The sequence below is a fragment of the Lycium ferocissimum genome, chromosome 2 (assembly GCF_029784015.1).
Source record: "Lycium ferocissimum isolate CSIRO_LF1 chromosome 2, AGI_CSIRO_Lferr_CH_V1, whole genome shotgun sequence".
Lineage (NCBI taxonomy): Eukaryota > Viridiplantae > Streptophyta > Magnoliopsida > Solanales > Solanaceae > Lycium > Lycium ferocissimum.
Window position 1 is genome coordinate 48,804,176 of NC_081343.1, and position 18,294 is coordinate 48,822,469.

At 36.1% G+C, this 18,294-nt stretch overlaps 2 protein-coding genes across 5 annotated transcripts; one reads left to right on the top strand and one right to left on the bottom strand.

Moving 5' to 3' along the window:
• The first annotated feature begins 2,745 nt into the window (after positions 1–2,745).
• Positions 2,746–6,505, top strand: LOC132042077 (probable receptor-like protein kinase At1g30570). The gene is made up of 2 exons (XM_059432704.1): positions 2,746–3,016; positions 3,189–6,505. Exon 2 carries the CDS (start codon positions 3,524–3,526, stop codon positions 6,119–6,121), a length of 2,598 nt encoding a protein of 865 aa, XP_059288687.1. The 5' UTR covers positions 2,746–3,016; positions 3,189–3,523; the 3' UTR covers positions 6,122–6,505.
• Positions 6,506–8,834: 2,329 nt separating this feature from the next.
• Positions 8,835–18,054, bottom strand: LOC132042085 (uncharacterized). 4 transcript variants are annotated; one of them, XM_059432711.1, is made up of 7 exons: positions 17,912–18,054; positions 14,577–15,796; positions 11,771–11,831; positions 11,561–11,679; positions 10,940–11,030; positions 10,144–10,191; positions 8,835–9,109 (listed from the first exon to the last, which is right to left on the bottom strand). In XM_059432711.1, the coding sequence occupies exons 1-7, from the start codon at positions 18,038–18,040 to the stop codon at positions 9,020–9,022; spliced, it is 1,758 nt and encodes a 585-aa protein (XP_059288694.1). In that variant the 5' UTR covers positions 18,041–18,054; the 3' UTR covers positions 8,835–9,019. The 4 variants fall into 4 exon arrangements, with proteins under 4 accessions (XP_059288694.1, XP_059288706.1, XP_059288699.1 ...); XM_059432723.1 differs by having other exon boundaries at positions 14,577–15,839; positions 17,912–18,014; XM_059432720.1 differs by having other exon boundaries at positions 9,021–9,109; positions 10,936–11,030.
• Positions 18,055–18,294: the final 240 nt, after the last annotated feature.

The window sequence follows — 18,294 nt, forward strand, 5'->3', positions numbered from 1 at the left end:
AATCTACAATTAATTTCATTATTACATTTAATACAACAAAATAAGTATACATGGTATACAAAAAAAGAGCAATCAAGAAGTTCACATAATAAAATTCCTAAATTTAAGCTAATCAATTAAATATATCTTTATTAATACTATAAGAAGAACCATTCCTAAGTTGGAAAAGCATCCCACAGGCACTTATTATTATTAGGTGATATATGAAGATTCTTTTACCCAAAATAGAATAAAGGTATTGTTTTCATGTATAAATAATGTTTTTCATTAAGAAATTTTTTTGTTTTACATTTTTTTTTTTACTCGGAAAGTCTAAGTTTGACTAGACACGAAGTTTAAGAAATAAAGATAGACTTTTAAATCTTATAGTTCTAAATTAAAAATGTATTTAATATAATAAAATATCTTTTGAATCTTGTAATTATAAACTTGATATAGAGGATATTTGAATTGTCAACTTTACTAAATATAAAAAAAGACGGACATAATCAAAACAAGACAAGTTTTAGCGACAATTGAGAAATTAAGAGGAAAATAAACAAAATATGGAGACTCACTAAGGAGAATTACGGTATCCTTTGCAAAATATACAAACCATAAAATTAACTTAAAGTGAGAACTAAATTAGTACATATTGGGGCAGGCATCGCACGGCCATAGTTTGCTAGTTTAGAAAGAAAAAAAGAGTGAGAGTGAACAACATCCCTCCTCCCTATGTCTTTTTACTATCTTCTGGATGCAGTATTTTTGTGCAACATGACCTTTTACAATTTGAATAATAAATAATTTTAAAAATAAAAACTAGTGCATTATTTTTAATTATTTTATATGAAAAATAAATATCTTCATATAGAAAAGACATACAATTAAAATAAGTTTATAAAGAATTATAAAATCAATTGATCTGTTACATTCTCTGATCAAATATCTCATTTATTGATGTTCAATTGTGCGCTCCACTCTAGAAATTAAAGCAAAACATATTGATTAGGAATTAACTTAGTTTTACTTTTTGAAATCGAGGATGTCTTTGAAATTCAAAACAAGTTAGTGTTGAAACATTCATGCAAAACAAATAGGAGTATACATTTTAAAGAAATAACACACATACATTTAACAGAAGTTCTTATGGAAAATTTCAAAAGAAATATGGGTGTCAAGTTAGTTTTTGTTTTTTTGGCCAAACTCATCGACAGATACATTTGTGGTCGTCCATTTTTTTCACAAGCACATAAAGTGACCTTGTTCTATTTAAACACTTTGCCGGGGTCATTCCTATTCCACTTAGATACCGGCACTGCATTATCGGAGCAAACCAACACCAAAGGGCGCCACCTCATTGCACATTCAATCGGCCCAAAAGCCCCAATTTTTAATGGTCAAAACTCCACGAATTTACAAATTAGTGAATTTACAATTAAAATGAGTTGACACAATTTAATTGAGTTGTACATAATTTAAATGTTTTACACAATTTAATTGGCCTTAATTCACGTGCAGACGGCATTTGGTGTTGTTTTACTTCTATAACGATACAAAAAATGTCTAAATGGAATAAAAATGACTCATCTAAAGTTAATACGAATCTAAACAAGCACACTTTAGCGCTTCTCCTGAGCGAAAGAAATGAAGTTCACAGACATTTGTCTTATCAAATTGAAAGTCGGTCCCAACAGTAATGCTTCTTTTAAGTTTGTTCTTCTTTTTACAGCTATCATCTTGATTCTTGACCAACTATTAGTTGTACTCTGAGGTACGGAGGAGCAAAAAGACACACTAGGATTTAGTGCTATTTTAATTTTAATTAATTTTCATAAACACAGGGCTATTTTTGTAAACGCAGGAACTATTTTTGGACTGTTGTTTATTTACAGAAGAAGAAGACATGGCCATGTGCACCGAAAACCCAACCAAAAGATCACGGAGATCCATTTTCTGCCAAGTGCCATCGACACAAAATAAATTATAAAGCAAAAATTTCAAAATTCGATAATTTTGAAATTCTATCTTTATAACATAACTCCTTCTTTTTTTGTTATTTAAAACTGATTTTTTTTCTTATTAACTTTTTTCTCTAACTTTACTTTTATCGTTAGAAAAATGTATTGTTTATGCCCTTAAACTCTTCACAAAATTATAATTTTAATGGAATACATCAACAACCCTTAAATTTATCAGCAAATTTCATTTAGACACTCAAATTATAGCAGGTTCTGAGCGAACATCAGAACACATGATAAAGTGTTCATATTAAATACTGTCGATTAAAATTTTGAAAATTTTCCATGCCTATTATCAAGCGTTCATTACATATTAATCACTTGAAATATGTCACCCTCTTTAATCATATGTATTAGTTTTTAATAAGCCGTAAAACTTAGACTTGTTCCAATAAAGATTGATACATATAATTAAAAAAACTGACATATTTTATGTAATAAATACATCTACATAATGAATACATGAGAACACGGACTGAACTTTTTCCCTTCTTTTAAACAAAGAACCAAATGTTGCCGTGTTAAAATGCAAGTTGTTTTGAAGAATTGTCACATCTGCGTAGAAGAAAAGATGTTCTGAAAGTGAATAAATTAAAACAATAGATGGTCCAGTCAAGGTTCTGGAATTCTCGTTTCTAATTTTTTTATTTTAAAAAATTAGAAACCTGCCCAAAAAGATTGTGTGCTATTTCAAAAGAATACAGACAAATTAATTAAACTAAGAGAGTGTAATAAATAATGCCAAATAAATAAATCTCTTGTTTATGTCTTCTAAAAATGGCTGTTACAGCAGTTACAACAAATACTCAAGGAGTACTAAAATAGTACACCGGATACACAACAGATATGGTGGATGGCATTTCTAAAAAGAAAAAAGAAAAAGGACAGTGTAATATATGAATATTTCCAGTCTGTTTCAAACAACTCCAGCCTACCCATGTTCTTTTCTCCTCATTTTTATCGCAAAACAAACAAACAAAAAAATTAAGCTCTTTCCCTGTACTCAGCATTTTTAGGTAATCTGTCCTTAGTCTTACATTCATCTCCATTCTTGAAAATTGGGTTTTTTTTTTCTTTTCTTTTTTTGGTTACCATTGTCTCCAAGAATCAAGCTTTTGACCATTTTCTTGATTTTAGATCCGTTTGCTAATTTGGGTGTTTTTTTTTTTTTTTTTTTTTGTACTGAAGCTCTTAATTTTGAAGATATATTCTTGTGGGGTTTGGTTATTTTTCCATGTTGTTGAAGCTTCTGAGTTGCCTATGAGAGATTAAAAAAGGTAACTTTTTGATGTTTATGATTCACTTTTGATTTTGTGCTGTACAAGTTTGTTGAAATTTTACAAGGTCAAAGCATCAGATACTAAGATTGTTTTGTTTTGGGGTTAGAAGTAATTGAGGTGATTGCAAGTTAGGGTTTTTACTTAAAAATTTTCTAGTTTTGAAACAATTGCTGGTGAGCTTGAAAAAGTGTATAGGTAGTACCAAAAAGGAAGAAACTTGTGGGCTTATTGGGATAGTGAGTTATGAAAGTCAAAGGAAGGGAGGTGTTTGGGATATTTCTTGTTTTGATATTAGTTGTGTTTGTTGAAATTGGGGAAGCTCAAACAAAGACTTTTTTGGTAAATTGTGGTACAAATTCAAGTGTGAATGTGGATGGTAGTAAATGGATAGGTGACTCTGCCAGTGGCAACAATGTCACTTTGAGTTCACCAAGTATTGAGGCATCCACTGACTCATTTAATGGTGATTCATCTTATGAGCCACTTTATAAAACTGCCAGATTTTTTTCTGAAAGTTTTAACTATACTTTCAAAGGAGAACCTGGTAGTTATTTCCTCAGACTCCACTTTTATCCCTTTTCATTTAGTAATCGCAATGTGAATGAATCCTACTTTGCTGTTTCTGCAAATGGTTTGAAGTTGGTTTCGGAGTTTAATGTTGCTGGTGAGATTTTGCTCAAGAACTCGCTCCTGCAAGGTTCCGGGGGCAACTCCAGTGTTTTCTCATTGGTGAAGGAGTATTTTGTGACTTCCGATATCGATGTCTTTGTGCTCGAGTTTACTCCAAACAAGGGTTCTTTTGGATTCGTTAACGCCATAGAGATCATCCTGGTGACAGATAAGCTATTTGTTGACTCTATCAGTAAAGTCGGTGGCAATGGTGGTAACAGTTCTTTGAATTTGAGTAAACGGGGGATTCAAACTATGTACAGGTTGAATATTGGGGGTTCAGCAATCAAATCCACTCAAGATTCAAAGTTCAGGAGGAAGTGGGAGGCGGATTCAAGCTATATGATTATCGCAGATGCTGGAGCGGAAGTCAAAAATCATTCCAACATTACTTATGCTTCCCCGAACGACACCTCTGTTGCTCCACTTCTTGTGTATGAAACAGCAAGAATTATGAGCAACACACATGTCATGGAGAAGCTGTTGAACATGTCATGGAAATTGGACGTGGATCCAGATTTTGATTATGTAATCCGCTTACATTTCTGCGAGTTTGACTATAATAAACCAAATCAAAGGATCTTCAAAATTTATATAAATAACAAAACTGCAGCAGACAACTACGACATCTTCTCACGAGCTGGGGGAATGAACAAGGCCTACCATGAGGATTACTTTGATCCGATGCCCTCGAAAAGCAGCAGTCTTTGGGTTCAACTTGGTCCTGATACGACGACTGGTTCTGCAGGTACTGATGCTATTTTGAATGGTTTGGAGGTTTTTAAGTTGAGTCGGAATGGTAATCTTGCCTATGTACAGAAACATGAGGATGTTCCAGAAAAATCAACTTCGAAAAATTTAATCCTGTGGGTAGGAATTGGAGCAGGTATAGGATCCATTTTCATTCTGGCAGGTTTAATCATGCTGATTATACGGCTATGTAGAAGGCGGAGTAGCAAAGATGACACGAAGAAATGGAGGCCGTTATTCCTTCATGGAACTGCTGTGACCAGCACTGGTAATGGTAAGGGATCAATTCAATATCAAAGTCTTGGAACTCTAAGATCTGGAAGGCGGTTTACTCTAGCAGAGATTAAAGCAGCGACAAACAACTTTGATGAAAGCTTAGTGATTGGAGTTGGAGGATTTGGTAAGGTTTTCAAAGCGGAGCTCGATGATGGCAGCACCCTTGCCGCAATCAAGCGAGCCAATCCTCAATCTCAGCAAGGTCTGAAAGAATTTGAAACAGAAATTGAAATGCTTTCTAAGCTAAGACATAGGCACTTGGTGTCCATGATAGGTTTCTGTGATGAACAGAATGAAATGATTTTGGTCTATGAGTACATGGCCAATGGAACACTGAGGAGTCATCTCTTTGGCAGTGATCTACCATCCCTTAGCTGGAAGCAAAGACTAGAAGTGTGCATTGGTTCGGCTCGTGGTCTGCATTACCTTCATACAGGTTCAGAGCGTGGAATCATCCATAGGGATGTCAAGACAACCAACATATTGTTAGACGAGAATCTTGTGGCGAAAATGGCGGATTTTGGGCTGTCTAAAACAGGCCCTTCTTTGGAGCATACTCATGTCAGTACAGCAGTGAAAGGAAGTTTCGGTTATCTGGATCCCGAGTATTTCAGGCTGCAGCATTTAACTGAGAAATCTGATGTTTACTCCTTTGGGGTTGTGCTGTTTGAAGTTATATGTGCACGCCCTGTTATAAATCCAAGCTTACCAAGAGATCAGATCAATCTTGCAGAATGGGCAATGCGGTTTCAGCGCCAAAGATCGCTTGAAACCATCATTGACCCACAACTTGCTGGACAATATTCCCCAGAATCATTGATGAAATTTGGAGAAATTGCTGAGAAATGTCTAGCGGACGAGGGAAGAAGCAGACCAACAATGGGAGAAGTCCTATGGCACCTGGAATATGTATTGCAACTTCATGAGGCTTGGCTGCGGAAGAATGCAGGGGAAGACTCTGCTTCTGATATTCGTGTTCTAGAGACTGTTGAGGAGAGAGGAACTGAAAATTCTGAAGAGCAGACTCATGTTGAATCAAAAACCAAAGAAGAGGGTGAATCTGCAACAAGGACCAGTGGTACTACAGATGCCATGGCTACTGGAGTAGATGATTTTTCGCAATTCGTCAGTCAACAAGGAAGGTGAGATCCAAAACAGTGGAGAGTTGATTGTAATATCTTGACTGGTATAGGCCCGAATTCTTTCCATTTTCATCACATGCGTCTACGAGGACTTCTTGACAACCTCGATCAGGTTCGACATTACCCATTAAGCAGAAGGAGCTTAGAATGGAGAATATGAAGATCTTTTAGTAATACCTACATGTTGTATTCTTTTCATCAGTTTGGATTTCAAATTGTTTCCTGCCGAATCCTTGTTGCTCAAGGACTAAACGATTCTTTTATTATTGTATGCACTTCATGTTTGTGTTTGAGAGAATGCGACTAAGTTGATGGATTGGGATTTAGATATGTAATAGATATATTTCACTTCATTTAGTGGAAAAATGATATCTTGTTTGATGGCGTATTTCCTCTCTAACAGTTATATGTCCAAATTTCCTCACTGCTTTTGAGTCTTAAATTGAAGAAAGTGGATATGATTGATATGGATAAAAAGTAAAAAGCTGTCATTCCATAGTTCTATGGTTGTATGTAAGTTCTATAAGGGCTCTAAAAGTTTCACTTGCTCTTAGAATTATGACTTATAGTGTCAAAGAATATTTAGCTGCAGAAGAGTATGCGGGATTGTAAAACCAAACACCTTGGTGTGTTAAATTTCATTCATAGCAACTAAAACGCTACTTCTCCTATTTCAAAACAAGTGGTGTTTTTTCCCTTTTCATTTTGTTTCAAATATCTGGTGTTTCACAATTCACAAAATCAAGAAAGCATCAATTACTTTCTTTCAATTTTACCTTTATTTAATAAGTCGAGTTTTACATAATCAAGAAACCATTAAAGTTTACTTCTTTTTTCAAGACATTTGATTAAGGGTAAGTAAAGACTTTTTACTTTCTAAGAGTAAGTAATTTTCTTAAGGTATGCTGAAACTAAAAACACCCATTATTATGAAACGGTGGTGTCCCAAACATGGTAAGTTATGCTGATTATACATGAATAATTCACTTCCTAACCATCAACCAAGCGAGAAGGATTCCGAAACCTTAAGGAAAAGTGATTCTACTCTAGTCAATCTTGAAAATTATGGATTCCTAAACCTATGAATGGAAAACGATTCTACTGCAATTGCATACGGTACTTCTTGTTTTGTCAAACAACCTGCTGCTTAGGTCTCTGGTTTGAAGGTTGTGCATGCAAAAGATCCAAAACGTCAAAACTAAAATGATTCTATCTCTATCTTAGACTTAGCCAAATACAATGTTGACGTGTTGCCTACCATTATTAGAACAAATGGCCAAGTTCAATGTGTTTGCTTCTTTTTCCAATTTGAGTTGGGATAATTGAATTTGACCGTCCTTTCAAAGGACAGCTCTTCTGAAGAAATTCCCTTTCATTTGCCCCACAAGTGAGCGAAGAATACTAAACAGTCAGCAACCTTTCACTGTCATTCATCACTCTTGTTTTTTTATTTTTTTTTTTTTTTTTTTTTTTTTGTGATTTTCTTCTATGCCTTCTTTTATTTTAGAAAATATACCTGAATAATAAATATACAGCAAAAGCATAAGTAATATTGAAGAAAAAAATGTGGAGTACTTCACAAATAATTGGATAATGGTGAAACAATACGCCCCACATGCTAAGGGCTATCTGTGACGTTATTTAATCAAATTAAATAATTTCGAAGAAGGGAAACTACAGAGGCTAACAACTGACTACAGATGATACAAGAGGCACACTTTTTGTATATATTTACATCAGTACAAGTTACAAACGAGATACTGGAGGCCAATGCAATCCTACATTCATTCCTCTTTCTTGCCTTTTTGCCATTTTTCTGGTTGTCGTGAAACAAGATCATTTTTTCCCCAGGTTCAAATTGGCCTTCAAAACATATGATCACTATCTTTACTCATTCAAGAACCAAATGCTAATAAACCACGAGCAACGGCTCTATGAATTCTGCAAAAAGCCCCCCTTGCAAAGTTTGGACACAACATGCTCTTCCGACTGCCATCCAAAATCTTAGTGAGAACATTGTATTTCTTGTCTACTTTTCGTGAACACATTGTATTCTTAAGCTAGAAGCTCTTGTTAGTTTAATAGCTTACCCAAGAGTTAATGAATCATTTGATTAGACTTGGCGGGATGGGTAATATTACAGATGATGAATCATCAGACCTTCTCAAGATGGATGATGTTATATATGATGAATCACCAAACAACCAATCAATGTGAGCTCTTGAGCAAGATCACCTAGAGCAACTTTTATCCGTTGAACGATGCACCTTCCACTCGGCACCTACAGATCATTAGGCCGACTTGAGTAAAAATTGGACCGGACCCTTTGTCATGCTGCAGGCAGAACCAAAAGTTCCCAACCTGAAGGAGTGACTCAGAGATACCAAATATGTGGGAAACAGCTACCACAAACTCTCGAGAGAGGAAGGTTACTCTGCTGAAAGCTGGAAACAAATTCTGCTATTCAACAAAATACACTAGAGTAGGTTTTCTGTTCATAAACTACCTATACCAGAGAATAGAATCATCAATGCACTAACACAGTCATCACGAGTACAAACTCATGCTCTCTATTCTGCTCACAAATTCATCCAAGACATAACAGAAATGTGATATAAGGACAAAGAAAGTGACTTCGACACACCTGAAATTTTAATTTGTCAGGCTTGACAAGGCAAAAAGTAAACGACTCAAAGAGGAGATGATGGACTAAGAGATGAAGGCCAGGAAAGCTCAAATTGAGTTGCAGCTAATTCATTGCACCTTCTAGATTGTACAATTATGTTTCTGAAGCAATTACATCAGTGTACTATGATGAGAATATCATGTAGTACAAATCCACTTGTCCAAAATTTGTATGCTTAAATGTACAAGATGAACATTTCCGTACATGAAGCCTATATCATCTTCTCGATTTCTCTGTCAAGAACCGTGAGCCAGCGCCTGAGGTTTGATCCAATTTGCGCCTCTTAACTGCCAGCCGGGGTTTCAACTAAACAGAAGGAACAACACTAGGTTCAATATTCTACACCTTCATAGGTTGGTCTAGAAAGCATTACAAATGTACATTGAATAACAATTATCAGGGAAAATGACATAGATCATTTGTAGCCACCATTAATTCACTACTAAAAATAGGCTCCCCCTTTTCCCGACCATTCAGATAGAAGTCCATAAAGGAATTAAATTAGTAAAACAAAACTAAAACTAAAAAGTTGTTAACGTACAAATCTCTTTTTAGTGAAGACATGCATATCTCCTATCCTTAGGCATGCATTAACAAATGAGAAATATGAAGCAGTTACCAAAATCCAACTTATTTTTCCTTGTCCAAGAAAACCATATTATGCAAAACCTAAGAAAATCCTAGTTTCTCTTTGCTGTTTGTCTTGTACAATAATAAATGGAGACTCTGCACAACTAGTTTACTACAGCACATCTCAAACTTTGAGCTGTCTAATAGTGAAGAGAGGCCAGTATACTACTGGGTCCCATTTGTGCACAGAGAGGCAGTCATTGGAGGATAAGACCTTACTCCACTAGAAGAGAAAAAGGAAAAGACGGATAGTATCTATTAATACAATCACCAAAGAAAGTTTGGATATATCTCCTTCAACTAGAAAACTATTTTAATAACAAAAGGAAAACCTCGGTGTACAAGAGGCAGGCAGGGACAGCAGACCACAAAAAAAATAGCTTGCAGAAACCCCATCGTTTCCAAAAAAAAAAAAAACGTAGAGAAGTTCTGTGACTCTGCATTAGCTCATTTACTAAACAGATAATGCAAACAGAAAATAGTTGAGAAATATAACTGCACTTGAAAAGAATCTTTCTATTTTAGAAGAATATAACACACCAGAGACAAAGGAATTTTCTAGTCGTATATATAATTTGGCTGATGGGGTCGATCTTTTGTATTATATTATTTATTACCTACACCTCTTACCAAATAAAGTATATAAGTGAATTCATTTCTTTATCAAAACAGGAAAGAAAAGAGTGTTGTAATAAGGTTTGTTGATATACCATCTCTATATACTTCAATTGCTTCAGAACTTCCTCCGTCTCTAGTTCCTGAGCCAGAGTGATAGACAGAGAACCGCGATCAGAAAAAAAATTAAAAGATATTAAAAAGGATGGATCTCAATGAAACGAGTAAATATGGCAAATGAAAAACCCAAAGATCAGTAAAAGCGAGCAGCAATGCAATTATATCAATGTTATGGCACTTGTAGGATTTTCAATCCACATGTACTCCATCCACTTCTAGAAAAAATCATTTAGACTACCAAGGGTTTCCTCATCCATTCATATAAGAGTCCACGCCAAAAGTTTATTTAATATTATCTGTTTCAGTATAAACCTCCATCTTTTAGGGAAACGAGAAGAGTTTTGCACGATAATCGAACATTGCAAATATAGTAAAGCCCAAACGAGGGATGGACAAGCATCTTCCCGAGATGACGGTGAAAAACACAGAAGCTATTAGCACCTGAATGATTCTTCGGACATAAGCTCAACGATATGAATCTTTCTTACTTACACATGCCAGCTTAGATTCTGTGCAAGACCCAAACAACTTTGGAATCAAAAGTCTTAATCCTAAAAGGAAACTAATTCTCCAAGTCTCCAACTAATAAAAATAAAATGAAACAGAACTATCTCGAACAGAAGCAAGACTTAGTGTTTTAAGTGTTTTGGGGATGGGGAAGAAAAGAAAACATAGAGCGAGGAATGGTAATGGGGAAGGAATGAAGTAAGTAAATAAGTTTAGTTGAAGATAGGATGTAGAACACAATATCTGAACTAAAAACTCACATACTTGAGGTACAGCACAATCGGCATGAGCTGGATCCCAAAGGACAGCACGAAAGCACTCCCAATCATCTGTTTGAACTTCAAATAGTGGGGCCCTGTCATGATAAAACCAAGTTGCAGATTGGGCCTCTTGAATAGATAAAAATTAAAACACCAAGACAAAATAACATGATATCATGCAAACAAAAGAAGGAAAAAATCATGATCACAGTGAAGTGCAAAAGGAATTAATGAAATAGGAGTTATCCTGTATTCCTTGATACGTGAACTTCCCTTCCTACAACCACTTTCACTTATCACTGATCTCGGTATTTTTGTTATCAAGCTACTGATATGGCTTTATCTCATGGGTCTTACATTTTAGGTCGAGAAAACTTTAAGATTCACACGAGGGTCGTCAAGTTGCGGGGGTTTTCCTTTTCCTCTTTAGAGTTCCTTCTCATTAATAGAGGAAACCAATAAAGGGAACACACAAATTAATCTGATCAAGACATGTAATGGTGTCCATTTCCGAGAGCTGAAGCTATTTCAATGAAACAGTCCCAAATTAACAGCATCCACTTGAAACACCTAAAGCTGGAGCAAAAAAATTCACTAGTAAAAGTGCAAAGGAGAGGCTCATTACCTTCGCCACTTCCCACAGATACTTCCATCCATGCATTCCCCAAAACCTTCGACGGCCTGTCGGCACTGCATCCAATTGCCAATAGAACTAATCATCGAATGCTTGTTAGAAGATCGTTCCTGAAAAATATAATTTGGTTATTCATAAATAATTTTCCTAGAACTGAGCAGCCATCTTATGGAAAAGATAGACTCCAGGAGTAGAACTTACACGCAAGCAGAGAATCTCTGAAGTTCTGATTTCTAATGGTTCACCACTACGATCAACCTCACTGCATGAAATCTCAGCATCAAAAACAATACAGCAGCCATGCTCAAAAGATACAAATAGCTCAAATAGAGAAAAATATTAAAACAGTAAATGTTAACAGCATTCCTATATGCGTGATTTTCATAAATTAGAGTAAAACTTAACAGGACATATGAAGCATGAAACCTGTGAGCATATAAGGCTTCCACAGTATCAAGAGACACATAAACATGAATATGCTATTAATCCCACTAACACTAAATCATTTTTCTTGAGCAGAAATCTCAAGGATTAATATTCCACCAAGCATTCAAGAAATCATACTTAAGTTTCAGAAAAGGGTTAAAACGTGCTAGCACTAGCAAGCATAGAATTATACGTTATGAGATCAGAAAAAAAAAAGGACCAACAGGTTATTGAGTAGTAGATGCATGAAACATGCCACCACATGCTTTAAACATTTTCGAGACATTAGAAAGTTCCTTTTGTCAAATCAAAAAATTATCTCCAAAGATTTCTTTCTTAGCATAGAGAGTTTCATTAGGTAGATCCAATGAGAAAACCAGGAATCACTCAAACATAAACAAAGCATGACAACTACTGCAAATGATGTACTCGGAAAACGCCGAAGGTAAAGTCCTTTTTAACGTCGACTCTCTTGGGGCGCCATCATTACAGCAAAGAATTTGAGGAGGACGATTTATGTCAATTGATGCTTAATGTAAAGGTTGAATACATAGACAACGCCTAAACTTGTTCACACTTTTTATCTAGCCATCTAAACTACTTGTGCTCAAATTGTGCCCAATAGACACATCGCTGAAACAACCAAGAAAATAGAATGTGTGCAGCACGCAGACATGTGGGAAAGAAGCCAATGGAAGAAAGACATGTGGCTCCTAAACCCAAAAAATCTCACAAAAGAAAAGAAAAAATCTTAGGGAAAAAGGTTTGGTTTTTCCAACTCTCCTCCCCGTTCATATTTTCTTCTTTAATAAACACAGTCAACTAATTCCACGGGATACCTGCTAGCTCCCACCACTATAAGGACCAGGTAACTCTATCCATCAAGGCTTGGACAAATGGAAGAAATCACCTAGTGGATTTGTCTCTGCAGGGATGTCAACCTGAGACCTCATTATTCTTAACCCACTTAACTCCATGTTATCTTCTTCTTCGCTAAAGACAATTCCTCCTCTTATCTTTACACCATTGAAACCAGACCCACCGACACCCAAGAGCTAACAAAAAACATTCAGCCTTCTTCTTCCTCTTCTCTTCTCCATCTATCTTTTACTCCCTTTTCGTGGTCGAAGGCCAATCAAATTTGAAGACATAGCATATCATTTGAATGTTGGTAATCACTAAATTTTGCAGTACAGTCTTACTTCAACTGTAATGGCAATCAACTCTCCAACTTTGATACCTTTTCTCCGTCTCCACGAAGAATCATAGCTAGATATCTTGCACTCTAGCACGACTATTGCTTTATTCATTTACGCTTTACAGAGGACTTCACCCGGAGAAATTTTATCACCCTCGAACTTAACAATTGGGCAATATTTCCCTGTCATTGTAGGTGAAAGACGTGGCACCCCAATAGCTTGGAGTGGAGAAAGATCTGAAGAAGTGGAGAAATACCTCCCTTAATTGTTAAGGTCTCACTTTTGTTTCTCTTATCCGATGAAGGGAGCCATCCCCCATCAGAAGGGGCAGCTGAAGGTGGTGGCTTTTGGAATATGGAATTCGGCGGAGATGCAACAAAAATAGAGAGAGTAGTGTGTGAGTGGCGTTGTGGTGTGTGTATTATGGTGGTTGAATATATATATATATATATATAGAGAGAGAGAGAGAGAGAGACACACACACACACACACACAAAAACACAAAAAAAAGAGAAGGGCTGGACGGTGTGTATGGAGCTCTAGCATGACAAATGATGGGACGAGTCTTATTTTGCTGAGAGAAATGAGAAAAGAATTAAATAAGGAAGAATGTCCATGTCAACTCATTTTCTAACATGTTCAAGCGCTCAATATATCCCCATGTTAGGTACCATGTCCTTGATATGTGTCTACTAGGTACAATTTGGGCATATATCAAGTGTTCAGTAGGTTATAGGCTTAGTTTAATAGCTATATGAAATTTTTGAACAAGTTTAGGTGTTTGTCTATGTATTCTTTCTAATGTAAAAGAAGTGGAAGAGGATGTTAACTACTTGATTACGCAATTGCACTATTGCATATAGGTTAAGATGTACGGTACATTTGGTATCAAATGGTGATGTCAAGAACCATCAATGAGATTCTATTAAAATGGAAGCTCAAAATGAAGAGGCGGAGAACAGGAACATGGGAAATAGCTCTTTCAAAGCTCGTGCCAACATGGAAAGAAAGAAACAGAAGATATCTAAAGGATTAGGAAATTCCCTAGCAAAGATTGGTCAAAATGTTGTTGTGTAATGCAGTTTCCCAGTTAGCATTGACAAGAGAGTACTTGTAGCAACATGCTTTAGTGTAAATTCCCTATGTTGTAACTCCTTGTATGTTAAGCTCCTCCATCATATCTCTAATATTATTAAATCATAAGATATACCAACTGAAATGATTAGTACAAACTGTTCCAGAAGGTAGAGACGGGATTAGAGATACCTCATTATGTGTTATCTGCCTACGCAACAAAACCATTTATAGCTAGTTATCATTTTCACTTCCCTAAAGTCAATAGGAAGATCCACAACAATAATAAATAGATGTGTAGAACGTACTCTATCACTGGACCTGTCCAGTCAGGAACCTCGGCTTGAAAATTATTGCCAATACGAACACATGTTCTATATATATTGGTATCCTTCAACAAGAGAGCTATAGGTCCCGATTCACCTTCAGACGAAGAGTTGCTAGAACTCTCATTACAAGTTGATTTCTCGATTAATTTCCGCTTCTTTATCAAACAAGTTCGACAAAACCACTCATCCCGAGGTACTTTCCTTATACGGGGGTTGCAGCATGATAAATGATACGCATCATCACAATTATCACAGATTAGCATCTTCACTGTAGCTTCTGAACAATCACAGGCTTTGCATGAGATTAAACAGCAGTTGTCGGAACTGGTATAAGAGCCTTCTGTGGACGCACGGACCACAACATTTTCAAGCAACCCATAAGCTCTAAGAATTGCTGCACATAAATCCTTTTCTGGCATATCATCACCCAATTCTTCAGGAAATAAAGCACCAGATGAGGAGCATTCACCAGCATCATCCACAACCGTCTTCAACGAAGAAGAACCGAAGTCCAAACCACACATTGATGACGAATAGCTATCATTTATGCAAAAGTTTGAAGTCCTTTGCATATCACTTCTTGATACTGCTTCAGAGCACTGATCTTCCCCTTCAGGCCTACCATCACAAGAATTTGATTTAGATAGAAGGTTCCCTCTATTATGCTCAGCAGGCGGAAGAACAGGAGCTGCAGTAGTTAATTTTTCAGCACCAACTCCAGCAACTATGTCTTCCTTCAAAGTTCCTGAATGGACTTCAGAACAAAGCTCAGAAGGACATCCATTGCTAGGCCTAACTTCAACTGCTGGTTCAATGAAGAAAATCGGGAGAGGGTTCCTTCTGAACCTTTTCCTTTGATACACTACGGGCTTAGAACATCCAGACATGGCACTGAATGTTGAAGGTCGTGGACCATCTAGACTGTCTAAGGAACAAGGGTCACCATCCTTTGAATTAGATTTTTTACGGCCATCAAGAGGACATTTATCATTTTCTGGACTCATTTCCAAGAATTCAGCACCAGAAGCCCAGTCACACGAGTCTTGTTTCGTGATCTCAGATGATAAAGAGGTTGCAAAAGAAGCTTCTAAGCAACCAGGAAGATAATTTTGTGTCAGCATATCAATTGAGCCACACACAAAAGATGAAGGAATTATCTTTCTCTTGCTTATGAGTACATCCACCAAAATGATATGCTCCTACACATTCATTATTAGAGTTTTTTTATCTTCGTTGTGCTCCCTGGTCATAAAGAAGAAACTTGCAATGAGATAAAGAACAAAATATCAATCAATATAAAGTTGAATGCTAATGCTCAAACAGCAGGATATGGGATAAATGCAGCCTTAAAAAGGAAAGATAAGTAGGATTTCTGAAAACTCATCTAAGAACACATAACAATAAACATTCATAAGAAGGAATTCATAACTGATACCCATCCCAAATTCAAACTCTTAAAAGCCATATGTGTGGGAAAAAAAAAATCATGTGCCACTCAAAATGGACAATGAAGTTATCTGATAACCTGTAAAATCAATTACTCCCTATGTTTCATTTTATGTGGTGATGTTCAACTAGGCACGGAGTTAAGAATACCCTTAGGACTAATAATCCTAATCATACCATGAGGCTATAAGAGCATCTCATTATGGGATGTTAAAAGTTAAAGAGATTCCACATATAGAAAGGTCCTATTGTTTTGGAACAAACTAAAAAATGAAAGAGTGCTACATAAAATGAGACAAACGGAGTAGTATCTATTACATTTTCTTAGTAGATGCTACATAAAATGAGACAAGGGAGTAGTATCTATTACATTTTTTTAGTAGATAATTTGTCATACTTCTCCCTTTTTTTTTGAAACAGGTAACATTTTGTATTATAGACCAGTACTGGGGAAGCACTGAAAACCCCTTTACAAGAGAAAAAGGAGAAAAGAAAAAAAATTAAACAAGAGTCACTGAAGCATAGCTGCAATCCTAAAATGAATCAAGAACATCTAGGATTGTCTCTGTATCTTCAGGGTATGCATTTGTACACCAAAAAACAAAGTAGCCTAACACAGGTGAGCTTGATCATCTGAATTGTACTACTTCTATTCTCAAAACATATACTTCTCCCTTTTTTTCCACTTAGTATATATGTCTATATTAATTTGTGGTTGTTTCCATTACGTAAAAGTTTATGGTCACACACATAGTGCTCCTTCAATAGCAGTCATTTGGTTCAGGGACAGGATCCATTGAGACTACAGAACTTCGAGTTATAAACGCATTGCTTATGGGAAACTAGGTCCCATGTATTCAGAATCTGGTTTACACGATTATAAGGGAGATGTCCCATCGACAATACCATTCAGTTGTCTAGTTCATGACAAGTGGAAACAACTCTTTTATGCTATCAAAAGTTGTCATGTCCTTGTTTCCTAATGGAACATTAAAATCTAGCGGGAACATATGAAAGAGCTATATCCCATTGGGTCTGGCATGGAGCATGTATCAGGTACAGGTACATTAAACTTTTAGGAAGTTTCCAGTGTGATATGAAGGATTGGCCCAAATTACTCATACCCATTTATATTCTTATCCATAAGATCTGGATGCAAAAAAAGCCAAATTGATGATTTCATTTAACATGGTGAGAGTTTTAGCCGTGGAAGTTTTCTCCGTGTGAACTATAGGTCACGGGTTCGAGCCGTGGAAGCAGCCACTAATATTTGCAATAGGGTAGGCTGTCTAGATCACATCCCTTGGGGTGTGGCCCTTCCCCGGACACAGCTACACGGGATGTTCTGTGCACCGGGCTGCCGTTTTCTCATGGTGAGAGTTTTAGCAATTTCCCTTTCAATTCAATCAAATCATCCACCATTGTGTTCTAGGTCCAAAAATGTTTAGGTTACCCATAAAGTCTTTGGCTTATAGATTGCCCACCAAAGGGAACTGCTAGCAACTCACATATCTATCCACAAATCAAAACAAAATCAGGAAACAAACAGCCAGTGGTGAATATCAATTTTCCAACAGTGAACACATGAATCAAGAAACCAAGGTAAACATCTACAAACAACAAATTCAAACAAACCCTTTTTAACTAACTCAAAATTAATCATAAGAATCACCCACAAATTATAATTCACCACTAGCACTATTTCTATGTTATCAACAGACATTTGCAAAGTAACTAATATCTGAAACCATTCCATGACCAGACAATTAAACCATTGAATACAGATGCTTTAAATCTAACTATCTACAATGAAAAAACATTAAAATTTTGAAAGGAAAAAAAAAAGTTTAAAAGAATTGAAGAATGACCTTTGGTTGAAACCAAGAACGGCAGGGAAGAGCCAGTGCGGCACTGGCGGAGATGGATGAAGTGGCACAAGAGGGCCTCGGACCAAAACAACTCTTGGAACAATAACTAATGGGAGTACATGCTACCATCTTATAGTGTCCTTCTATTTTATTACCAAGGGCAACTGTGTCATTTTATGATAGTTTTTCCGATGAGAGTGTAACAGACTTTTGACAAGATTTGATAGCTTTATCTCAATAAAATTGAGCAATTTATATAACTTTGATAATTTATTGTAACAACGTAGTCGGTAAGCATGTATTCTACAAGATTCAATTTGGTCGTTTATATTTTAAAAAGGGCGCGGATACTTTCATTGTCAAAAAAAATTTACAGACAAAGT